The sequence below is a fragment of the Lycorma delicatula genome, chromosome 1, assembly GCF_047948215.1.
Source record: "Lycorma delicatula isolate Av1 chromosome 1, ASM4794821v1, whole genome shotgun sequence".
NCBI lineage: Eukaryota > Metazoa > Arthropoda > Insecta > Hemiptera > Fulgoridae > Lycorma > Lycorma delicatula.
The window spans coordinates 226,555,318-226,582,962 of record NC_134455.1 but is presented as its reverse complement, the minus strand read 5'-3'; the positions used below and the strand labels follow the sequence as shown (position 1 = coordinate 226,582,962).

Sequence of the window (27,645 nt, the reverse complement as noted above, 5' to 3'; positions counted from 1 at the left end):
TGGCTGCCAAAAAAAAATAGTCTTATTACTTTATTTACAGACCTCATATTTATACTCATCACATTTAATATATATTTAGATAATTTTTACAAATTCTTTAATAAGATGGTAACTAAGAAACACATCAAAATATACTGTAAGCAGATAAAATCATACAAACATGTTTGTGCATGTATGTTTGTATCAGAGGAGAATAAATAAATAAATAAGTATTGATGGAAACTAAAATAACCAAAACAACTTATGAATACTGCAAAATATTGATAAAATATTGATTGTTCTTTATAATATTTTTTCAGTTTTTAACACATGCAAAAAAAAAACACTCCAGCTACTGCAGAGTCATTATTCCAAACCATTATTATTTTATAATTGCAATTTGAAAATACTTGCCTAAAGACATTGACAAATATTTCTTATAATCAATGAATGAGTGATATAGAAAAAGTTCATGTGAGTAAACTGCATTCATTTGCAGACAAAGATGCAAAAAAGAGTAAAATATTAAATACTGTTATCAAAACACCAACTTATATGATTAAAATATTCCAAAACATTCCTAAAAGGAAAGAAATATTTTTGATGCAATATAAATAATCCTACATAACCTTTTTGTTTACAGTGTAAAATCACTGCATATAATGTTGACAGTGAATCATTATATAAGGCACCTATTTTAATAGAAGGATAATCATCTTATAACAGATGACAAGTTACTGATCTGTATTTTAATGAAAAATTGGAAAACTTCCAACTCAAGTTTATTTTGGCTTGTATAAATTAATAATTACAAAAATGTATAAATTAAAATTATTTAAAAAAGATTGTTTATGGTTATTTAAATATTAAGGTTATTTAATACTGACAGGTTCAAGTCCTATTGTAACATGATCAGTCCCTTGTCTCGAGGCTAGGACTGGCTGAGGTGGGATGTCTGTAGGTTTGAATATGTTCAGGTACTGAAGAAGGTGATAAAAATATCCCTCACCCTTCCTGCTATGTCCATAGAATTCTGTCACCACATTAGTGCTACCTCTTCTAATATTGTGATGAGTCAATTTTTTTGTTCTTCTCACAGTTTTGTTATCTTCTGTTAATAAATTTTCTACTTCCATTATCAAACCTTTCAGTCAACTACTCAGATTCCATGTAGCCTTGCGCATCTTTTCCAGATTAGGTTTTTCCCCCTCTGTCTCCTTAAGCTTGCCATTAACAATTTTCAATATTTTTGTTTTAAAATTCTAGAAATGTTTAAAATTTATCAATAAATTTTAAATTTATAAAAAATGTTCAATTTATACTTTATTCCACTTATAGAACTCTTTTCTGAACTTCAGTCCAGTTTTAGTCATAATTAGGTGTAAAAATATAAATATTTTTTTACAATTATTGCATGAGTACAGAATACATCAGAAAAAATACTTACAACTTTATAATGAAATATAAATACTTACCAAGAAAATCTGCATAACCATATAGTTCATTGCGATGACTAGTTATGAACTGGCTGTCCTTGTAATAAACACTAATCCTGGCCAAATTCACACTGCAATGAAAAAAGTTAGCTTTCCTATCATAAACATTATTAATTCTTAATATTTTCCAAATTAGAAACACTTAATATTATACCTTTATTTGGTGTAAAATAATAAATTATAAAGGTGAATAAATGTCCAATCACTTGTGAAAACTGATCAGTTGCCATAACACCTGGTGTATGCCCATTAGCTACTAGCAGTCCATAATCTCATTATAGGCCCAATTGTAGTCTCTTCTGTTAATCAGTGCTATAGAAGCAATGGTCAGTAAAACATGGAAATTACCATTATTATCCCACCACTTGTGAATTCCATGGCAAGATTTATTTTTTCTGACTGAAAGGGCATAGTATTGCTGAGATCCATTGACAATGGTTTGACCACACAGAATCTCAAAACTCTTTACAGTCTGTATTATATGTATACGTAATTCATCCATAATTCATAAATTTGTTCTTTATTCCACCAGCAGAATTCTGTTCTGAACATCAGTCCAGTTTTTCATCATAATACTGTTTTTATATGTTTAATAACATCCAAAGAATAATAACAAAAGAAATTCATTGTGAACATTAAATCACTTATGATCAAGTAAATTTGAATTACATTTATAAATAAAATCTGGGCAATAATAAATAGATTCATGAAAGAAGTTCAGCAGAATCAATGTCAGCCAAATAATGTAAGAATTCTATAGCTTCACCATGGACATAATAGATTTTGTTATTGTATACTGGTGGACAGGAAAGATTCTTATCCATTCCATGTTATTCAAGAAACCATCAAATATTTTAAAATATTTTAAAAAAATATATTTTTATAAAATATTTTTAAATATTTTTTTTTTAAATATTTTTGATAAATGTTCATTCATGAATTAGTATTTAGTTTATCATTTAAGCTTTATACGAGGATCGATCCAGAAATAAGGTTCCCAAAGAGCTCCAGCCGCACGGGAAGGTGCGAGGCGAAATCCGACAACACCGCTGTGCGCGGCTGTACCTCCACTCCCGATTACCCTGGCTGCGCTTCGCTGCGCCGCTCGGTGTTGGCTCAGCAGCCGTCCTAGATGGAGGTTTCACTTGTTGATCCCGCCAATTCGTTCCCGCGAATTTGTCGAATTGTCGAATCCCGCGAGATTCGTTCCGTAATTCGCTTTTTTCACGCCTAAGGGACTCTACCCGTGGATATTCATCGTCAGTTGACAGAGGTGTTTGGCAACAAGTGTATGTCCGTTCAACACGTCCGAAATTGATGCAGGGAGTTTAGTGCCGGTCGGAAGGAAGTCCACGATGAAGAACGGGGTGGAAGACCGTCAGTTTCGGAGGCGGTTATCGAGATGGTCCAACGCGAAGTGCTTCAAAACAAGAGGATAACCATCCGTCAAGTTGTTGCTCGGTTTCCTGGGAGTTCTTACGGTACAGTGGAAAGAGCTTTGATTGAAAATTAGGGTATCACAACTGTTGTGCTCGATGTGTACCGCGGCTATTGACATCAGAACACAAGGAGAAACGCCTTGACTGTGCTCGCCAGTTTCTTCAAAAGTGTCAAGAAGATAAGGAAGGATTGTTGGACTCCATTGTTACGGGTGACGAAACGTGGGTGTTTTATTTCACTTCCGAAACAAACAAAAATTCAAACAGTGGCGTCACTCAGGGTCACCAGTCGCAGTTTTTTTGGGATCGTAAGGGGATATTGCTGATCGATTTCATGGAACCTGAGACAACAATCAACTCGGACAGTTATTGTGCAATACTAAGAAAACTCAGGCGAGCTATCCAGAACTGCCGGCGAGGACGACTGACAGCCGGTGTAACACTGCTTCACCACAACGCCCGACCTCACGTCTCCCGTCAAATCCAGGAACTTTTGACACACTTTGGGGGGACTGTCATGCCCCACCCACCTTACAGTCCGGACCTCGCGCCTAGTGATTATCACTTGTTCCCCAAGTTAAAGGAACACTTAAGTGGCCAACGCTTCCGGGGCGACGATGAAGTCAAAGAAGAGGTGAAACGCTTCTTCAACGGGTTGGCGGCGGAGTTATACGACATTGGGATACAGAAATTGGAGCACCGTCTACAAAAATGCGTAGAAAAGGATGGCGATTATGTAGAAAAATAGAGAAAAATTTCTTCTTTCCAACGATGTAAATTTCTATGAGAATAAATAATGTTGTCTTTTTGTAAAATTGATGGGAACCTTATTTCTGGATCTACCCTCGTAGAATACTTTTTTCTTAAAAAAATATATCTATAATGATTAAAATTAATTTATTTCTAAATGAATTAATTGACTTACTAAGATGAGTTTGGTTGTCCTACATTTTAAAGTAGTATTGAGTAGTAAGCATTTGACAATAAAAATAAAAATCACATACTTAAAACTACATACAATTTTTAACCACTCTTCAATTGCATAATTTAATTCTAATAAAAAATTGATTAACAAAATAATATATTTTTAAGAATTCATGTTTGTTTTTATTTGTTCTATAAATTGTTCCTGTTACTTTTCTATTTGTTGTACACTAATATTTCAGGAGGTAATATTAAAAATATATTTTAAAATTTTTTAATGACTTTTTATAATTATTTTTTTTATTTTATGTATAACAGTGTTTATATTTGAAAGCTGTGTTTGTTATAAATAAACAACTAAACTAGTGTTAAGTGTTGTGAAATTACAAATCAAATTTTGTCATATTTTCAAATGAGAGTGACATTTCAGAACTCATCTTATAAATCTGAAAACGGAATTTAGATAGCATGGTATTCTTATAGTATTTTGGATGCTCTTTCTGAATATAATATCAGTTTGTTCCAAAACTTGTTATAAATAGCAAAAAAAGATGTTGAATTATGTCATATGTTCCAAAACTCGTCTTATTTGTTGTAGCTTCTACCCCAATACTTGTCTTGCCCTCTTAGTCAATCAGAAGCATTCATTTCACTAAAAATCAACATGCTTCTGAACACTCAGTCCATCATTTAAGTTCACCAAGCTGTCCATGTTAGACTGTCAACAGTTTCACAAAAACATTTATGAAAATAAAATAAAGTTCTTCAGGATCATTTTATTTTTAAGTATATCGATGTTAAAAACCCCCAATTTGTTCAAGCTACTGCCAGAATAGCAGTAAAAAGAAAATTGTCATTAAATATAATGTTAAGGTAGCCAGTTGTAAAGCATTCAAATTACCAATGTGTCAAGAAAACATTTTTAAATGCATTACAAATTTCAAAAGACAGAGTGCAACATATTGCACATAATAATTTTTACACTAGGCAGTCTCCAAGAGAAAAATGAGGTGGTGATCCTAAATCGCATGCTTTTGAACATAAAAAAACTAGTGTACGAAAATTTCTTGTTGTCTTTAAATACAAAAGATAGTCATTAGCAGAGATACAATTCACAAAAATATCATCCCAGTGAATTTAATGTTGTTAAATTAAGAGATATGTACAATGAAAAAGTTGGGGTAGAATTAAAGGTAAAACAGAGTTTCTTTGATAACATCTTTTATCACAATTTCAATTTGGGTTTTGAATTACCTTTGGCAACTGCGTGCTCTGAATGCCTGTCTTTACAAAATAAGATAAATTTTGAAGATGATGAAGAAAAAATAAGCTAATGTGGCTCCATCGCACATTATTAGAGTTGAACTTATTTTTCCAATTTCTGGTCACCCTTTCATTCTGCCAGATAGAGTGTTTGGCAATATTGAAAAAGTTACAAAAAAAAACAATCATTGTTAATTGACTTGATTATATAGACATCTTCAAACACCACAGTACTGTTATAAATGTTGGTGATGAGCCAATTGTCCCTAACGAAGTTGTTTGTTGGCAAAGCTATAAAAGTTCCTATCTAGTGTCAGATTTTTACAAGTAAGGAAAGGTTATTCTGTTCAAGTTCAAGGAGAAGGTAGATATTTCAGTGAAGCTGGTTTTCCTAAGTCAATACTACAGAAGTCTCAGACTGTAAAAAACTTGACTCCGGCTTTAATTCCAAAATGTGTACCTCTTCCCACACAAAAGTGAAAGATGTAAAGAACTTGTTAGAGAAACACTTCAGTGAATAGTGGGAAAATAACAAAAATTTAGAATATTTTTCTAATATTTTTAACCAGATAACAGAGATTGACTACATACAAAACTGTCAATAACACAAAATTAAATCACAATGTTCATAATAAACCAAAGAACCAAGTACAATAAATTACAGAAAGAATTTTTGAAAAATCAAATATATGCTTCTTAAACAAGAGTTAGATGAAGAACTGATGCCAAATAACTTCTGGATTGAAAGTGTGAGAAAATCTGCGAAAAAAAATGTCTAAACGTGCTCAACATCAAATATCAAGAGGAAAGACGTATTTATGAGTGTATACATATATTTATATACATATGACCAGACACCCTGTCCGATCATAAGGTATCCAAAAATAATAGCCTATATTTAGAAAACCAATCGTCGGAATCTCTTAAATGTACGCTCAATATACAGAAATTTCTTCACGATTTCTTTTTCTTGTATACTCTCACGGTCAGCAGACTACAGATGCACAGGCAATCCAACTTGCAATGCAATTGTAGTTAGTCAAGATGTGGACCCCACAACAGAAGATTCAGTGTGTGCTTTTGTTAGCAAAGTTTCAATCAATTACACATGTTCAGTGGTGTATACGCACTGAATGGAATATCGATCCTCCTACATCCATGTCTATTTGTCAGTGGGATTTGATTTTAAGAGAGACTGGAAGCTTGGTTTCACAAACTGAAAATCATCCAAAAGTTTCAGTTAGTGACAAGACTGTGGATGCTTTCACTGCCACTCCTGGAGAATCAATTAAGGAGGCTAGTTACAAACTGCAAATTCCTTGTTCCACTACTCACGACATTGTTCATAAGTGGCTCCATTTTTGAGCATACAAGTTGCAATACTTCTTCATCACATTAAATCAAATCATCACCACCTACGATAATAGTTTGCTGCACAGCCACCATGTCAAAAACAATCCTAAGTATCTTGATTTGTTGTTATTTAGTAATAATTCAACCTTTTATATGTATGGGAAAGTTAACAAATACAATTGTCAATTTTGGGATACTGAAAACCACCATAAAAACCCACACATTAATTTAAAATGAAAGAGACACAACGAAAGTCAATATCTGGTTAGGACTGCACAAAAATGGCATCATCTGTCTGTTTTTATTCATGGAACTCATGGTGACACATGTACACATGGCACTTGCACCTCAAAATGCTTGAGATCTTTGCTGTTCCTCAAATTAGGCAGGGTTCAGTTTCCAACAAAATGGTGTTCCACCACACTTTCATCAAGATGTTACCATGTTCTTGAACAAAACTTTCCCTGGTGTTGGATCAGACAAGGAAGTCTAACTATATCACCACCTACATATTCAGATATCACTCCTTTGGACTTTTTTGCTTGGGGATTTATTAAAAGTTGTATTTACTAAAGGAAAGTTTGAGATCTGAATGATTTAAAACCGAGAATTTTTTAAGCTGTTGGCCTAATAATGCCACGATTCTCCTAAACAACTGGCAAGAGTTAGATTATCATCTAAATGTCTCCCGAGCTACAAAAGGTGCACACAGTGAACTTGATTAACCTACATTAAAAATTTGTGAGTTGCTGTGTTTATTAAGAAAATTTATTAAATTATATAACTGTTTCTCTTAATATAAGCTGTTGCTTCTGAACACCATTAGCCCAGACACCTGTTACATCAACCTTCTGGGACTTAAAAAATGAGAGAGGGGAAGAGTGAAAGAGAGAAGGCAAGAGAGCAAGATGATGTAGAAAGGACATTTTGGATATGACTGCTGAAAAAGTAAATTTGCAGTTACAAAAAGAGTATTGAAAATGGCAAAAAAAAATTATTTCATAAAATTTCTATGTAATCTTGTTTACATAAAGACCAGAAACTATATTATATTTAAATAGTTTCTTTGTAGGACTGAGCTAACCTCAGCCCTACAAAGAATCTATCAAGGTGAAGAGGTAATGGACATAAAGACAACTTATACGAATTTACATTGTGAATCTTAGAAAATTTTGGCTAAACCTAAACAGGTATTTTCTATGTTTATTTCACTACCTGTAAACTTCTGTTGACCTTAATTCATTATAAGCTTATAAAAATGATGGTTCTGAAATGATTTTGGTGGAATGAATTTCTCAAAAATTTGGATCAGTTACCCAAGAAACAGTGGCTTCATTCTTGAACAAGATATGAAATTTCTGGTAAGTTTGTCAGATATTTATCCAAACTTTTACAATTATATTTTAAGATCTTATGAAGAAGAGGTGTCCTTAACATCTAACAAAAAGGTTATTAAACTTGTACATTGAAATTTGCATTTAACACCTTAACCCTGAACTCCAAAAAAAGTTCAGTTAAATTCAGCAACATTCAAATCTTTTATTTTTATAACCTGTAAATCACTGATTTTGTTTGATATACAAGAAAATAAAATAAGAATACATTTACAAAAAAACTACAAGGAAAATAAAAACAGTAACTAAATAATAATTAATGATATACGCAATCTAAGAATAACACATAATACAACAATATACAGATTCAAATTAACAAATTCAACCTTAATAATTTTACAATTTCCATTAATTACTCGCCAGACAGATGTACATAATAAGAAAATAATGCAAATCTGTTCAAATAATTCAGAGACTAAATCTTATACTACAAATTAACAGGAAATACTACAAAGGTTCAATCAAATGTATATGCAACTTTTCAGTTTTTATTGACAACCTCTTGCACCTTTTGCTGTATAAAGAAATTGTCTGCATTAGTAACTAAAACAAAAACAAGAAGACATTCTTTTCTTTAAAAATGTGTCAAACAAAGGAGGATAATAATGCCATCTATGATTTCTTTTAAATTACTGACAGCAACTTCATCAATACTTACTGAATCTTTACTTTATATTTAAAATACTAGTTTTAACTTACTGGGTATTAACGTAAGAGAAAAATACTGATTTGTCAATAAAACTATTATTCAAATGTTCATTATTCTTGTTTGAAACAACCAAAACCAGAGAAATATTTATTAAATTTCCCTGCAATGAGAATAGGTGAGATAATGGAAATTGGGTTTTTTCGTATTTTTGGTGAAGTTATCTGAACTGATTTATTCTCATATCCAATTTTATTTTTCATATATGCTTGCATAATTTTAGATTTATAGTTTGAATTAGGTATTCAATTACCATATAATATTTTGGCATTATGAATAACTTTATCAAAAATACGTTTATGATTTTGAAAATTATCAAACAAATTATATTTAGACGTTTCACACAAATTTCTGTGTAAAGTTAGATTTTACAATTCCTTTAGTAATAAATGCTTTTTTTATATTTAAACTGTCTTTTTTACTAAAATGTTCAATTTTTCTAACGGCATGAACAAAATGAAGTGGGTAGAAGAATATTATAAAAAAAAGACAAAAAACAAAGAACGATAAATTAAATGGGTACCTACTGAATAATTCTTATTTTCAGACGTAATGCACAAGTTGCATGATCAGACTTGAATCAACTCATTTTGAATAGGAGAGGTAAAACATTCTCTACACTTTTTAAACCAGCTGTTCTCTTTAAGCAAATATCACAAGTTATAATTATGTTTCCAGGCAATTTATCAGCTACTGCTAAGAGGCTGCTCCAAAACACAATAACCTGTTTAGAATCTTGCTAATACAACTGGGTTCACGTATTCCCAGGAGAAAACAAAACGCATTTGCTTTTCCCTGTTGAGGGGGACAGGTTTTTATAATAAGTGTTTTTAAATGGTGAACCAGTTGAACTATACATGAGAGTTAGATTTTAAGGAGTGTGGCTTGATCACAATGATGTGGGTAATATATTTAAAGGAGCTGAAGGTAAATATTTTAAAATGCTAGACCTACTGAGAGAGTTTTATCTAATACTCATTGGGGAGCTGATCGAGTATGCATTTGTGCTTCTACTGAGCTTGATCTGTTCCCACTTGGACTACGGCTGCGTGGCTTATTCATCCGCGCTGGCCACTGCTCTTAGGATGCTTGAAGAAGTCCAGCATTCATTTATCCATCTTGCTACAGGTACATTACATTCAAGCTTTGTGGTAAGTCTAGTAGTGGACAACGGTGAGCTATCTCTTCGGTATAGACAAAATCAAATGGTCTACTCTTATGTAGCTGGCATTAAAGCACAACCAAATCATACAACCTTCGATGCGGTGTTCTTTAACCCACATCTTAATCAATAACAGAAAGAGTCGCTAGGCATCAGATCTCAGCGCCTTTTCTTATCATTAAATACACACGACCTCCAGTTCTTACTGTTACTCAATGTAACAGAAACACATAAAACTTATCTTGGTGGCCTTCTCTCATAAATAATTGCCTTAGTCTTTGTTGATATCATAAAAAGGACACGAATCTACTAGTTATCTTGCAAAAAAAACTTTATAATATTCTAAACCCTGATTCTACAGTTTATATAGATGGCTCAAAACACAATAATTGTTGGTTGTGCTTTTGTGGTTGGCAAAAGAACTTATACGTTTGGTCTTCCCAGTATTGTCAATGTTTTTGTCACAGAGCTGTATGCCATTACTGAGGCCTTCAATATAATTAGCCTAACATATCAAAAGGTACTTATCTGTTTAGACTCCACAAGTACCTTGTAAGCGATTACTGCCATATGCTCCAGACACTTTCTTGTCCGTGAGATAGTCTACTATTTCTGAAATGACTCAGCGTAACACAAATGTGAGCTTTTGCTGGATCCTTAGCCATAATATAATTTCAGGCAATGAGTGCACTAATAGTGCGGCAAAAGAGGCTTATTTGCCTCCTATTTTTACTAATCATGTTGTTTCTTACGATCTTGTCTGTTTTCTTAAAATGGTGGTTTGTCATGAGTGGCAAAGTGAATGGAATGCTACCAGTCAACAATAAACTTTGTTCAGTTAAGAACACTGTATAACTGTGGAGCTCTTTATGCAGGGATAACTGTCGAGGAGGTTATTATTTGCTGTTTGCAGTTGGGGCACAGTACACTCACTCATAGACATCTCATGACCCAGACTGATGCACCTGTTTGTATTGGAAATGATTGCCAACTTGGTACACCACACCCTTGTGAACCTTGCCTGTTATGCAGCATTGCATTGGAGATTTAAACTAGGGAATAACATTCAAAATATTTTAGGGAACAAAACGACAATGTTATTGAATGTCTTACTACTTCTTAAGACCTTACATCTGTACTTAAATATTGGTTTTATTTTGGCTTTACCGTACAGCATATGCAATTTACATCAATGCAGTATTGTATGAGAAATGTTTTTTGTTGGGATATTGTGTGTTTTAATTGTTTTATATTATTGTTATCTAAGTTTTTATGTTTTCATGTAATTTGCTTATTGTTTAGTGTTTTAATATTGTGTCTGGGTGCTGTTAATGATGCTTCATTAAAACGCCTAGAAAAAAAAGGGAGCGAAAAAAGAAAAAATCCTTGTGGACTGTGTCTGTCATGCAGCATCGCATTGGAAATTTAAATTAGGGGCTAACATCCAAAATATTTTAGGAAACAATAAGGCAATGTTACCAAATGTCTCGTTTCTTAAAGTCAAGCTTCTGTATTAGAATATTTAATAATTAATGTAATATTTAAAAAATTTTTTTAGTGTTTCATAATAAATTTCAGTTTTTATTATTTTTCTTGTGTTATTGTGCATTTTGATCATTAATTTTATTTTTTTATTACTTTATTTAGTTTATATCTCCATTATACTTACCATTGATGATGTTGAACTAGTTTGTTTGTTTTAAAAGCATTGTGTTCGGGCGCTATTAACAAATCTTTGTTGTGCACCTCAAAACACACAAAAAAAAGTTAATTTTACGATTGTTATTAAAAATCATTTCACTTCTATTTTTGTAAAAAGTAAGAACTTGTAAAAAGAGCTGTCAGACACATCTGTTAGTAATACTGTAATATTATTTATTAGAAAATTACATCTATTTCAGTTATATACTTTGTATATTTACCCTTGCAGTTCTGGGTCTGACATATTTGTTTTATATGCAATAAACAGCCTATCCCATTTGAAATCAGCTTGGGAAGTTTCTGCCTCATATTGTACAGATGTGCATGAAGTTAAACAGTTGCAGGTTGAAGATACCTTTTTATTCTTGCCTTCAAGAGATGACTTTATTTCATTTTCCACCATTTTTTCTGTTTATGAGAAAATATAAACAAAGATGATAGAAATTATATAAATTGCACAATAACACAATATTTTACAAAATTATCATGAGATCTGTAAGTGTAGAACATAATTTTCTTTCTTTATGGGTAAAAAAAAAATAATATTTATTCAAATTTAATAAGTCAATATATACAGAATTAAATCATCTCTAAAGACTAGTTTATTATTATCTTTTCAGATGAAAAACAGAAAAAATCAATACATAAATAAATTTGGCATTTTATTGTCCTTTGGACCTAAAAAATTACCTTTTAATTCCTTTTTAAAATCTTGAATTATTTTTCTTCCTTTTCAATTGTTTTAAATTTCTTCAACAGCCATGGTCATTATTAGCCACCAATAAATAAATACCTACTCATGCAGAGAAACTTCATACATTTCTTTTTAAATTTCAGTTAACCTTTTTTGGTGTCAATAGGTTAAGGAACTAATTTATAAATAGTGAATTTGGCTGTTGTCATTGTTTACAGCTCCTCTAATTTTCTACATGCCAGAAATATTAAAAATATTACAGAATTAGAAATTGTAAAGAATTCACTTAATTATCTTACCTGATCTGATGTCACTTATTACATATTTTTTGATCTTTGAAGAACTAATAAAGTGCTGCGTTCATTCACACTACCTAACATAATACTGTAATGCAACCTAAATAATTATTACCTAAATGCACTATAACTTGAACAAAGATGCAGTCCTTTTTCCTGAATAAAAAAACTAATTCTCATCTGAGAAGAGAATTTCAAGGAACTATTTAAAAATATTTTCTTTAAAATTTTCTCAAAGTTCAAAAAATGTTCAAATGATGAAAAAGTTTGTGCATCATTTGTATCCATTAAAACACTAAAAGTCATCAATAAAACTAAATCTTCTTATTTTCAATTCTTTTCTCTCTTTTTGATCAAGGATTAGAAACAAAAAACTGATTTTCCATGGTTTTCCTGATCCTTTCTAATAAATGCAAGAACAGTCCTTTCTCGTACTAATGGGAAGTAATGGTGTAGAGTATTACATCTACTCATTCCTGATGAGATTTATGTGTTTATTATGATATACAAATATGAATAAAAATTTCCTTATTTTAATGTGTTTCTTGCATTTATTGAAAGTTTTTATAAACTAATCGAAAATAACCTTTTTTTCAATTTAAAACATTTCTTGTTATTAGTTGCCAATTCAGAAATTTTACGGCAATAGTTACTGACTAATATTAAGTCTTAGATATCTAGAGTTGAAATAAAAAATGGCTTAGCACCATTTTTTTTTCAAATACTTCCATATTTCTGCTTAAATATAGACTACTTAGCAACCTGTACAACATTTAAAATGGCAGTGGAAAACCTGTTCACCATTTAGTTACTAAAGCCACCATAATTGTAATAAGTTCAGTATGGATGATTCCATAGTATTTGGTCCTGGGCAGACCAAATTTGTAGTTAAATAGCATCATGAGTTTTATCAGTCAAGTGCTCTGCTTTGTATCTAAATTTTACCTTTTTTCTGAAGTTTTTATTAGATATTTTTATTAACATGTATGAAACTACTGTACCTAATAATTCTATAAAATCTAAAAGGAAGAAAGAATGATAGATAAACATTGTAAATGAATGAGAAATTCTGAAGAAACCATAATCTCCAAAGAGTGAGTTGTAGAAGCCACCAAATAAAAAATGTATTTTGAATATAAGTAATAATAAAAGTTTAAGTTTTCTTTGTAATTTTATTAGTACTTGTATGGGTAAAAAAAAAATTAATTTAGATTCTCCTTGAATTTATATTTTATCAAAAGATAGAAAAGTTGTTGTTTAAATAGCTTAAAATTTCAGAGTTTTAAGTTATTAAACGATAAATTTTCTGTTTCAGATAGTCTGCAAATGCAAAAATTGTTGTCCAACAATATTGGATAGTATAAAAAATTGGTCCTCTTCACTGATTTTTACAAATTCGTAGGTAATGTGAAACAAAATACTTGATAAGATTGATTTTGGTCCATGAAGTAAAAAGATGGCACAGTAATGTTAAATGTATAAACAAGCATCTATTCATTTATAGTTTTGAATAGTAAAGGAAATTTCATAAAATGTTCAAATAAATCTTTTTAATCTATACAGCTTTATAATGAAGAGAAGATCTGAGAGCCTAATAATGAAAAAGAGATTAGTGAATTTAACTTAAAGAATAAAAAGAGGTAACAAAGTTGTATTACTAAGAAAAGACGAATTTGAATGAGATGATACTGTTTTTAAAGGATGAAAATAAAATGTTTATAAAGAACTGCTTAGTATTCAACAACAATAAGCAATTAATCTTAACTTCAATTTATAGTAATAATTTTGTCATTTCAATAATATAGTTTTAGTATTATAATATAGTATAGTATTATACTCTACTATATTATAGTATTATACTATATTAATATAATTATAGCATATAATTTAGTTTTAGTATTATGCAATGTCTCTAATACAATTTATTATTGTGTTTGTTTTTTTCCAGTATTTTTGACTGAACATTATTAGTTTATAGCGATTTTAATTAGGTTATTTTTAGCTCTATTGAATTGTGCTTAAATTTTTTTGTAACTTTTATGTGATTGTAAAAATGAATTCTGTCTACAACAATTAATTTCTTATTAATATTACGCTTCATGATAAATGAATTTTGTTCATTGAATATTTTGAATGCTTTTTTGGAGATATGAAAAAATTTATTAACATACTAGTTGTTGTAATCAAGCTATTAGTAATAAAAATACTGCATTTTTTGATGTTAAAAGATAATTTTTTTTTTCTTTTTATTAGTAACGTTAAACGACATTAAATTTTTTTTTCATAATTTTTAGCATTTCATATTTCCTTTTTTTTGACACATTAAAGGAAATTTGACCATACCTGTTTGTTTTTCATTTGGTCCTAGACCTTAGCAAAAGTCTATTATAAAGATAAATAAGTTGTGAAATAACCCTTTTCAAAAAATTAAAGTTCAATAATTTTCATTTTCATCACTTCTGTGGAGAATTTAGTTTTAAATTTACAATACATATGCAGCCATTGTTAGATTTCATCAAAAATTTGTCAGCTTTCAGAAACATGAATTTAAATTTATCTTACTTTAGATGCAGTTATATTGAAAATTTGATTTTGTTATTTAACTCATTCTTTATTTCAATTTTTCATACAACAATCTTAAATAAAACATCAATTACATCTTGGACTTTGTTTTGAATCAACTGAAACTATTCCCTTTTTTTATAAATTGATCACTTTTATGAAAGATAGAGTTTTGGTGATCTCAAAACTATAAGGCATCCCTCTTAGCTAAATAGTAGGTATGCTAAAAATCTACATAAATAAGCACTTGCTGTTATAAAAAGAAAGAGAGAATTATGACTATAGAATTTTAGTTTGTTATAGGTTATGAAAACAGTGGTAAAATGCATACAAGTAGAAAATATACCAGATCTCTTTGTTTACAATCTAACTTGCACTTGCAAGATGATATTGTACCTACTTATGTTTTGCAGGTGTCTCAATTCAGATTATTCTCCAATGACTTACACTTTCTCTTTATTATCTAATTTCAATATTTATTACTTCATTTTCTGAATAAAAATATTATTATATAATAATTCTATTATGATAAAATAAGATTGTAAGGATTCAAAAAGTAATCTGACCCAAAATCAACATTCATAATTGCAAATCTTCATTCAGTGAATTAAAGATCATTCTTTTCTTTATACTTGAATTTAATATCAGCTACTGAACAAGGTATACAGAAAGGGTATTTAAATAACAACCAGTTTGAATTATTTAAATAAAGCTACTACATAACAATGGTACTGTGCTAATTTTGCCCTTCGATATATTGAGCAGAAAGGCTCCTGGAATAGACGGAATACCTGTAGAATTACTGCGCAGTGCAGGTGAGGAAGCGATTGATAGATTATACAAACTGGTGTGTAATATTTATGAAAATGGGGAATTTCCATCAGACTTCAAAAAAAGTGTTATAGTTATGATACCAAAGAAAGCAGGGGCAGATAAATGTGAAGAATACAGAACAATTAGTTTAACTAGTCATGCATCAAAAATCTTAACTAGAATTTTATACAGAAGAATTGAGAGGAGAGTGGAAGAAGTGTTAGGAGAAGACCAATTTGGTTTCAGGAAAAGTATAGGGACAAGGGAAGCAATTTTAGGCCTCAGATTAATAGTAGAAGGAAGATTAAAGAAAAACAAACCAACATACTTGGCGTTTATAGACCTAGAAAAGGCTTTCGATAACGTAGACTGGAATAAAATGTTCAGCATTTTAAAAAAATTAGGGTTCAAATACAGAGATAGAAGAACAATTGCTAACATGTACAGGAACCAAACAGCAACAATAACAATTGAAGAACATAAGAAAGAAGCCCTAATAAGAAAGGGAGTCCGACAAGGATGTTCCCTATCGCCGTTACTTTTTAATCTTTACATGGAACTAGCAGTTAATGATGTTAAAGAACAATTTAGATTCGGAGTAACAGTACAAGGTGAAAAGATAAAGATGCTACGATTTGCTGATGATATAGTAATTCTAGCCGAGAGTAAAAAGGATTTAGAAGAAACAATGAACGGCATAGATGAAGTCCTACGCAAAAACTATCGCATGAAAATAAACAAGAACAAAACAAAAGTAATGAAATGTAGTAGAAATAACAAAGATGGACCACTGAATGTGAAAATAGGAGGAGAAAAGATTATGGAGGTAGAAGAATTTTGTTATTTGGGAAGTAAAATTACTAAAGATGGACGAAGCAGGAGCGATATAAAATGCCGAATAGCACAAGCTAAACGAGCCTTCAGTAAGAAATATAATTTGTTTACATCAAAAATGAATTTAAATGTCAGGAAAAGATTTTTGAAAGTGTATGTTTGGAGTGTCGCTTTATATGGAAGTGAAACTTGGACAATCGGAGTATCTGAGAAGAAAAGATTAGAAGCTTTTGAAATGTGGTGCTATAGGAGAATGTTAAAAATCAGATGGGTGGATAAAGTGACAAATGAAGAGGTATTGCGGCAAATAGATGAAGAAAGTAGCATTTGGAAAAATATAGTTAAAAGAAGAAACAGACTTATAGGCCACATACTAAGGCATCCTGGAATAGTCGCTTTAATATTGGAAGGACAGGTAGAAGGGAAAAATTGTGTAGGCAGGCCACGTTTGGAGTATGTAAAACAAATTGTTGGGGATGTAGGATGTAGAGGGTATACTGAAATGAAACGACTAGCACTAGATAGGGAATCTTGGAGAGCTGCATCAAACCAGTCAAATGACTGAAGACAAAAAAAAAAAAAAAAAAAATATTGAGCAGCTAATTCATTGCACCATAGAGGTGCTGGATTCTTCAAATAAATGTACAAATATTAATATAATTAATGTTTTATTTTAATATTTAGCTCACTGTTTTAGTATTATTATTTAATTGTAGATACAGTACAGAATAATCTAGCTAGACTGTTTGTATTAAGTCTATGTAACATGTTATAAACATTATTTATATATTTTTAAATTATTATATTAAGTGTTTAAGTTCTCAAACATTACATTCTAACTAACTGGACAATATGTTCTTAATATAAAGAGTAATAGTTGTGAAGAAGCAATTTGAATTTAACAAACCAATTAAATAAGAAGAAATAACACATATGATTCCATGACTGAAAAGTACCTAATATATTACACACTATAAAAATAGCAACAGACGTATACTGAAATCTTACTAATCTGCTCTACACTTGTACACATATTGAAGTATATAAAAAGCTTGTGTCACTTGCCTGATATCAGTGCAGCATTGAAATGTAGCAATCTGCTTCATAATATAGTGGTTTATAATTATTCAAGTAGATTAAATTTAAGATCTGAGGAAGTATGTTGCTGGTGTACAAGTGATTCGGTAAAGTTTGGGCTGAGAGCAAGATAGTTTAGGCACACAAAAGAGATAAATAAAGCCAATAAAAAGGTGAACAGAACAGGAAGAGAAATTTGAAAATAAGTGGATTCCTTCTTTTAAGAAGGAATGATGCTGTAGTGTGTAGAAACGAAAGTTGTTAGCTAATTACAAATTCTCAAATCTAGACCAAATGTACAAAAAGTAAAAAAAGACACTTGCCATTAACAGTCCCAGCACAAAATTTCTTCTCAGCCCCACAAATAAGAGTGTCATTAGAACCTGAAAATAGAATGAAATGTATATAAACATAAGTTCTATAATATGTACTTTAATATGTATACTAAGTATTAATATGTATGTATACACTATACACTCACAATGTAGAGCATAGCACACAATGTAAAGCGTGAGTCCAATTAAAACAGTTTACTCAGTATCAAGCCTAGTGTTATGTAGAAGACTTCAAAAAAAAATTGCCTATCTGTTATAGTTATTAATATGCCTTAGATGTAATTTCTGTCCTATACAATATTTTGTTGATTTAATCACCAAATAACTTTCAAGCTTTAGAATTGGACTATGGTATAGAAAATTTTCATCATATGATATCAAGCCTGACTGGACGTTTCAATCTAGGAACTTCTAGAAAAAACTCTGAGATGCTGGCCCTCCACCACATGTAAAGACAAAATATAACCCAATAAATAATCTTTATTTTTTTTTTAACATTTATTTATATGTTTGTGATCCTTTATTTTGATTTTAAGATTTAGATACCTTAGGGATAACAGTGTTATAAATCTGGAGAGTTCTTATTGATAGATTTGTTTGCAACCTCGATGTTCAATCATCTCAAGGGTTATCAACTACCAATATTCCCTGACATTTCTCACTGTAAACAACAGAAATACTATAATTGTCATTAATGGAATAAAATGTATAACGTATATCTAGAGTGATGTTTCTAACTCAGAATTAATTTCAAAATTTTTATACATTTTAACAAACAGCTTAGCAAAATGCACCCACCAGCACAATATGATAATTTCCTAAAATGAATTGTTTTCAATTACTGCTTTTCATGACATTTTATAAAAATTCTTTATGAAGAAGTAAAAGTCTTCCCACAAGTGCTTAGCAGCATTAAAGGAAATAACATTAGGTAAAAATAATCAATTTTAAAGTTAAATAATTATAAACCACTCAATAAATAAATAGCTAATGCAGAATTTTCTAATTCTACCATCATGTTTGAGTAAACAGTAACAGCATTTATTATAAAGGGTAAAAATTAATGGGTTGAAAATTTTAGGGAAATAAATAATAACAACCCTAACAGATGGAGGTCATTTCCCTGAGGCATCTTACATTCTATGTCCTAGACCCTACATTTTAGAGCCTATATTTTATAGATATTCTCATAGAAATTGAAATTCAGCTTTCTGTTTATAATCAGTAAAATTTTCCCTTCAACAAGTTTTAATTTACTTTTATACAAACTTCTCTAAAAAAGCAGCTAAGATTTTTTTCATAAGTGAGAAGAAAGGAGAGGAATTTTAAAACTTCGGGCAAGCAATACTATTAATCTGAATACTTTTTGTTGACCATGCTTGTCAGTGTATTCTGTATGAACAGAAATAAGTAGAATTAGATTTTACTTGACCTTGGTATTTTTTCTGATGATTTCTAAACTAACCAATCTTTTCTAAAGTTACGTCTTTTATAAAAGCAATGGACTTTTACATAACTGCTAGTTAATGTAAGTCATTATTATGTATTTTACACTTTACAAGTGCTATTGATTTTTACTGTTTTTAATGCAGCATGTTATCTACAAATGTGAGAAGGTATAAATATGCCAGATATTTCATTGTATTATGATCTTCATCACTCCATACTATATGGTTCAATGTACAGAATATTAGATGTATTAATAGAAAACATACAGGTTCGTAAAAGGAAATTTACAAAAACTTCACTTTTCTTATGAAAAGTAAAGATGAGGGATAAAAAGCAATATCAATAATTTTTTTAAAACTGAAACAACATTTTTACTATTTATTTATGTTTCCTACAACAAAATTTTGGAAAGGTTGGGACAGATGTTGCCAATGACTGGTTTAGTTCATAATTAGAAGTAGAAAGCAATCCTTTGAAATAAATTAAAATGCAGGTTAAAAATTAGCATTCCCAATTTTTTGAAGTATTAGATGAAGTATTGCAGAGTTCAATAATGAGATGACTATTTTTAATTATGACTAATAATGGTATAAAACAGTGATCAGAAGTAAATTTCTTAGGATTAGTAATTTACTATTACAATCTTTCTTGGAATTACCATGTAGTTTACGTTTTCAAAAAATAACCCAATATTTTTCCTCTAAGATGTTATTCTTGGCATGATGATAAGTTAATGAGAGCAGTTTATCATAGACATCATCTTTTAGTTACAATACTGTTTTGGGAATCATCATCTTAACAAAATTTAGAAAGAATTTTTATATTAGAGAAGAAAGTCATCAGATAAGTACTAGATCTGGAGGAGATGTAAGATCTTCAGACAATCTTTTTATAAAATATAATTAATGATAGTTCCTTTATTATTTATTTATCAAGCAATAAACAGCTGTAGGCTGATAGAATTTTTTTTTAATTTTAGATGATTACAATTAATTAATTAATTATGTCACAAAAAATGGAACAAATAAATTAGTGATAATGCACAAAATAGCATAATTTGAATATAAGCCGCTTTATATTAGGCTAAATTTCATGGTTTACTTAACAACACTGCTTACTGTGATAGGTATAGTGGAGCCGTTCTAACAAGGCACTTCCCGTCTACTTAGAGTAACAGGCCAAACCATTTATCGGAGTGGGGACCACTGATTGCTCAGTTTTCAGTCTGATGTCATCGAGATCAATTCAAACTTTAAATGAAAGTTAAAAACATTAGCTACAGTACAATGGTTGTACATGCGTCATGTGCAGTGCCATGACGCAAATTTGTCATGAGTTACAAATGTGTAATTTCTTTATACTGTACTATAAAACTTTTAAAAAATTCATTCATTGGTCGGTTATCGAAAATATTGAAATTTTTTGCTGCTTACATAAATTTTTTTATAAGCATCAATTTGCACGCATTAATGTTTTTGTAAACAAATTCATGACTGTCTCACTGCCAGCTATGAACATTTGAAATAGTTTAAACATATTAATCATTGGGCTTGGTTTTGCTTCCTTCCAATAAATGGTTTGTTTCTTAAAATTGAATGTGTGTATGAGTCATCCGTTTAATAATTACCAACAAATCATTTACCAACTAAAACAAACATTTTAATTAATGAAATAAACAGATATGTATTCCGTATAATATAAAAAAAAGCAGTCAATATTGTTAAATCATCATGTGATTTTATTAAAAATTATTATAAGAATATGTTTTTACACATTCATTTTTATTTTATGATAGGAATATTGTTAATTATTTGTATTTATTGATATAAATTATCCATATTTGTATAGTAACGGACGTATATCAGTGTTTTATCCTTACCAGTTTTACATTTGTAGTTATGAAAATTCGAAAGAAAATTGGTGGTCGTAAAATTTTACAGTCAGATTTGTAAAGTCATTTTCAGTGTCTATTCTTTTATTAAAAAAGACGCCAAAGAAGGTCCACGGTTAGTAATAAAAGTCCAGGAAAAGATTGCTGAAGCAACAGCAGTTACTCACCGTAGTATTTCGCGAATAATGGAGGAAAGTAAAAAAAAATGCGGGTCTTTTCTGTTTTTCCACCACAATGGTTTTTTTATACATTACGTAGTACATTTTAAATATTTTTTTCAAATCAGTGAGTATTTTGAGGTATTTGCAGAGAGATTATAGTAAACATAATCTAACCAAACTTAACCTAACTTAACTTAACTCGCGAAGCGAGTGTAGGTTAAGTTTGGTTAGATTATAGTTATAATTATAAGCATAATGCTTATACTGGATCTCTTTCAGTTACATTGAAAGACCCTTGTTTTAATAAAATCGACGAACAGTAATAAAAAAAAGGTTAGCGAGTGTAGATTAAGTTTTGGTTAGATTACATTTATCATTTCTTTGCATTTGTTGTCTGATTAGGAAGAAAAACATAAAATATAATATGTAATATAAAAAAAAACCATTTTGGGGAAAAACAGAAAAGACCCAAAAATGCAGTATTAGGTAGCTAATGTTACCATCCCCCCCCAAAAAAAAAACGTTCAAAAAATAAACCGAAAATAGAAATTGAAACTTTGAAAAATGTGCTATTACATGAACTATAAATGAATTTCATGTTTTGCAAGGTCAATGGTCTGCTATAAAAAGTTTATTAACAGTGGTAAAGAACAAAATAGACTTTAAGGGCGGAAAATGGACTTTGCCAGAAGTTATTAGACAATTAGGGTTCAAATGGAAAAAGACACGTAATAATAGCAAATTTTTTATAGAGAAAATTGATATTCGGGATAAATGAATACTATATATGCAGGTATTAGAAAAATACAGAGCTGAAGGACCGTGAGTCATTTATAAGGACAAAATGTACGTGCATTCAACAAACACAAGGCCATATTGTTGGGCAAACAATTCCAACAAAATATCTGGGTTACTTGCACCGATTTCTAAAGGTCCAAGAGCAATTATGGTTCACACTGGTGGGGAAAATGGTTTTGTAAAAGACATATTATTGATTTTCAAATCTGGACAAAACTTTTGCAATTACCACAGTAGAATGAATTATAGAAATTATAAAAAATGGGTGTTAAATCAACTCATAAAAAATCTACAACATTTAGTGTTGTAGATACACATTGCAATTGTTGCGATACCACATCGCAATCTGGAATTGAATGGTGTACCGAACGAGCTGTAGAAATTAATTTCAGTCAGTAAATCAAGATTTAAAATGTATAAAATAGATGTTTCACTTGCTGAAAAGGCTCAGCTTCTACCGTATCACCTTGAGCTCAATCTTACTGCAATAATATGAGCGGATACAAAGAATTATGTTGCTGATAAAAATGTGACTTTCAAATTGGATGATTGTATAAAATTAGTGTAACATAAAATAAAGGCAATTAATAAAGATGATTGGATGTAAAAATGCCAGCATGTGCAACAATTAGAAAAAATATATTTAGAGACTAAGCCTGTGATTGACCAGATATTGGAAACTATAGTGGAATGTATAGTAATAGTATGAATATATGAAATAGTATGAAATTATAGTAATGTAAAATAGCTGACTGATATTAAGAAAAGAAAAATAATAAATAACTTACGAGGCATGTAATATGAAACACATCCACATTCCTTCAAAGTGAAATTAGTTAAACACTCAAGTTCACAGTTACGCTGGGTGTAGACTTTGAAATATGCCAGTTGCCGTTCATGAGGAAAGAAACATTGTCGTCGTTCAGGACTGTAATCAAGTAGTGCTTGACTTGTAGTCATCATATCAGGTTTAACAGCTAACACAACTTCTTGACTTAATGGTGCTCTGAAATACCTTTCCCCTACTCTAGGCGTCTCAGCAGGGTTATGAAGTAATACCTAAGAAAAGGAAATACAATTTTTTCAAAACTCTTAAAATTGCATTTATCTATAAAATTTCAGTTATTACACATACTTATTTTTTACCAAATATTTGTTAGTATAACATGTACTTCTTAAAAATTACATTGGCTTTAAAAAAAAAAAAATCAAATAAAAAAAATAATGAAACTTGATATTTCTTTATTGACAAAAATAACACATGTCCACTAAGCCCACAGGCTAAGTATATTGTTAAGAAAAGTTGTTAATTTAATAATTAATTAAAAATTTACTGTATTTTACTTACCAGCATGTAGAATGCTGTTTTCATGTAAAGAAATTAAATTAGAATCAGGTCTGATGGGGTTAAATTGTGATTGTTAATCATCATTCATTTACAACAGTTTTAAATCAATTTCAAAGGCCCAATTGACAGACACATCCAGTAATTATAACACAGCCACCATTCCTCCTGGAACAATTCTCTTTTACCCCTGGAAACTCCCTTAAATAAATAAAAAATGTCTTCTTGAAAATTTCATTGATTCTCATTCCCACAAACACTTTGCCCAATCCTCAGTAATGCTGAAGACCACCTAACTCTTTTTTATTGGTGTTTAACAATCACACACTTTAAACTAACTTTTAGAAGAGTTTTTGTTACTAAAATTTCATCAAGAGTCAGTTTCATTCAATCTGTAAATACCAACTTATGTATCTGCTTTTCATTTCTTCATGCCCTTATTACACATAATGTCTCTTCTTTTTTATTAATTGTTGTATTGTGAGGTATTTCAAAATAATCAGGATTTTCATCAGCATTAGTTATCTGTAAACCTTCTGAATTTAGTTGGTATTTTCTTATTTTAATTTATGGACAATATTTCTGTTCAAGGAATGAGTGTATACTTTTCCTGTCTTAGCTTCTTTTTGTAGAATTTCTTATAAGTTTGGATGGAAGTTTGTCTATCTTCCACTTTAAAAAATTAATTTGTATTATTTTTTCTCAGCTTTAGAATGTAATTCATTGAAACTTTGTATTATCATCAGTTTTTGTAAATCTTTGGCTAATGAAACTAAAAATTCTTTTCCAACAACTCAATAATAGTGTTTAATTGTTGAATATAATTTCATTGTATTTTTTACTGAAAAAGATATATTTATTAATATATATTAATAATCTATATTATTAATACTGGTCCTTGCAAGATTGTAAAATGTATATATATATATATATATATATATATATATTTATTTATTTATTTGTGTAATGACACCAGAGTGCAACTATTTTGGAATCAAAAAATACTTACTATTAACCACCAGACAATTTTTAATTTTTACAAAGTCAAGCAGTTCTTTTTTATAATTTGATGTAGTAATCAATTTAAGTTTTTTCATAAAACAAATGTTTTATTCTGATCAGTACTTAATGTACTTAATAGATTATGTAGGAATTGGTAGGTTTGCTACTCCATGCATAAACAAAGGAAAGGACCAGTATTTGCCTGGAATGAATCAAAGGAAGGGACACCATGGTAATAATATCTTGATCAGAACAGCATCAGAAATTACGCAAATAATAATAAATTGTAGAAATATTTAAAATCCATATCAATAATTTAATTTATGAATACATGTAATATAATAAAATACATAAAGATACTAAACATATAAATTAATTTTAAATTCATTCACAATTAAAAAGGGGTTTATGAAAATTATTTGTGTACATGTTATATGGACATCCATAAAATTACAGTTTTATATTACTGTAATCAGTTACTATTATTTCAAAAATTCATGGAAAGAATTATGTTTTTATGTAAAAGAAAATCATTTTATTTTAAATAAATCAGTAATAAAATCTTTGAAATATTCAGATATTTATTTATAAAATGGTAAGACACATTACCTTTCTTGTAAGCGAAAGTACAGAGTTTAATAAATGAAAACTATTTTTTGGTTTGGTTTGATAGAAGTGGATATTGTTTTTTTCTTTTTTTATTGAGTGACAACTAATCTTTAGAAAAAGTTGCAAGTTGCTCATTTATAAATCCTGTTAGCACACTTATATTCTTGTTTGTATATTTCATTGATTATATAAGTCTTTTCATATGTCTGATGGAAAGTTAGTCAACGAATTCTTCTGTAAATACCTGTTAATTCATCCTGAATCATTCAGCTGTACAGTGTTAGTCATTGATGACTCACCATATCAATCTAGAATTGAATGGTGCACCGAAATCAACCATCAAGAAATGTGAAATGATTGAATAGCTTACTGAAAAAATATACCATTCAGTGAAAAACTGTTAAAAGTAAAGCTGTATAAATTAATTTCATTCAGTATATCAAGATTTAAAATGTATAAATAGACATTTTACTTGCTGAAAAGGATCACAGTGTATTACAGCTTCTACTATATCACCCTGATCTCAATCCAATTGAGATGATATAGGCTGATACAAAGAATTATGTTGATAAAAGTGTGACTTTCAAATTGGGTGATTGTATAAAATTAGTAAAAATTAAAATAAATGAAATTAATAAAGATAATTGGATGCAAAAATTCCAGCATGTGAAACAATTAGAAAAAATATATTTAGAGACTGAGCTCATGATTGACCAGGTATTAGAAATTACAATGAAATGTATAGTAATAGTATGTAACTAAATGTATGTATGTTTGTTAATAGTATATAACATTAAACAAGTAAACCACAAACACATCTGCAGTAAAGAAAAATAGAAATATGTTTAAATATACATCTGGTTTTTTAACAAACCTTAAAACCTTGAACTGCTCCACGACATAAATAATCCAAGTCTTTATTATATGCCCTCATCAGTATGGTTAATCCAGATCTCTTTCCTGAACCTAAAGCTCTTCGAGGATAAGTTTCTAAGTTTGAGTTTTCTGTGTAGCCACTGTCTAAATTCCAGTTTAGTGACTTTGGTAGTGTCTTCAAGTACTTTGAATTGAGGCTAGAATAAACAATATTTACCATATATAGTTAGTTACTTTGTTTTGTAATCTAAAAATACACACAGACATTAATAAATTACTGTCAATCTACAAAAGAAAAAGAAGTCACATTCATAATGTTGTATTTGATATTTATACCCCTCTTATTTCAGTTATAGTTATATATATATATATATATATATATATATATATATATATATATATATATATATATATATATATATATAATATATTATATATATTATAATACATTATTATAATATAATAATAATAAATAATTAATTTTTATTCTGATAATCAATAAACCTGAGAAGTTAATAATTTTCCAGAAGTTCAGTTGGCAGATGTAGAAACCGCTTCTGGTAAATACAAGTAAATAGATAATGTATGATAAATAAAAATAAATGTTAAGTAAAGGAAATAAAAAGGTCATTCTAAGCATTCAGGCTGATTCTGTTACTGTTGCTAATTGTTTTACAGTTGGCTCTTATAGACTATGGAAAGAAAACCTATAAAAGAAAATTTCAGAATCTTTCAGGTTGGAGACTGTGCATTATGCTAACAACATATATGGTATTTAATTAGAAAATATGAGTGCTATGATTTGTGGGTAATTTTAGATTATTATTATTTCAGATATATTCTATTTGAGAGATTATATTTTATTCCTGAAATAAGAAATGCTTGCAGCAAGTAGAAGTAATATCGCATTAAGGACTTTTTGGTATCAATTCTCAATATGGGATTGGTATTTCTTCATCATGCAGTGTTTCATTATTTGTATATAAAACAAAAGATTTCATTAAATTATATACAAAATAAAACAGCAAATACTGTTATAAAATGATTATTATACAGATATTAACTAATATGTTACTCGATTGATTTTATGTTAATGGAGTTTCTGTTGCATTATTACAAATATAATACAAGCTCACTGAGTCAAATTTAGAGCTATAAAAGTAATTTTTTAAGGTGATTTATTTTTCTCTTTAATTTAAAATGCTTCTGAATGAATTTACAGTTTAAAACTCAAGCGCAACACACATTTTTTATTCATGATCTATAGATTTCCAATAGTTACAGCAGCTCCTGATAACTTGTATGGTCTATAATAGTAAGATTTGTGTTAGAATTTATAATAATTACTTTTAAAACTGCAGTCCCTCACAAAAAACTATGGTTCATAATAATAAGATTCAGACAAAATGATGTTAAATAATGTTAATTCAGTAATGATAAATACCAAAAATATTAAAGCATTTCATCTTAAAGTGTTTCTAATGTT

General features: G+C 29.6%; 1 protein-coding gene across 1 annotated transcript in view; it reads right to left on the bottom strand.

Moving 5' to 3' along the window:
* Positions 1 to 27,645, bottom strand: part of LOC142329374 (pickpocket protein 28-like) — a 102,787-nt gene that overhangs the window by 6,522 nt on the left and 68,620 nt on the right. Inside the window, exons 6-10 of the mRNA XM_075373913.1 lie at positions 26,158 to 26,356; positions 23,116 to 23,386; positions 18,017 to 18,076; positions 11,639 to 11,825; positions 1,455 to 1,546 (exon numbers count right to left, since the gene is read on the bottom strand). Coding sequence (XP_075230028.1) covers positions 1,455 to 1,546; positions 11,639 to 11,825; positions 18,017 to 18,076; positions 23,116 to 23,386; positions 26,158 to 26,356 — 809 coding nt within the window. The remainder of the gene's footprint in view (positions 1 to 1,454; positions 1,547 to 11,638; positions 11,826 to 18,016; positions 18,077 to 23,115; positions 23,387 to 26,157; positions 26,357 to 27,645) is intronic.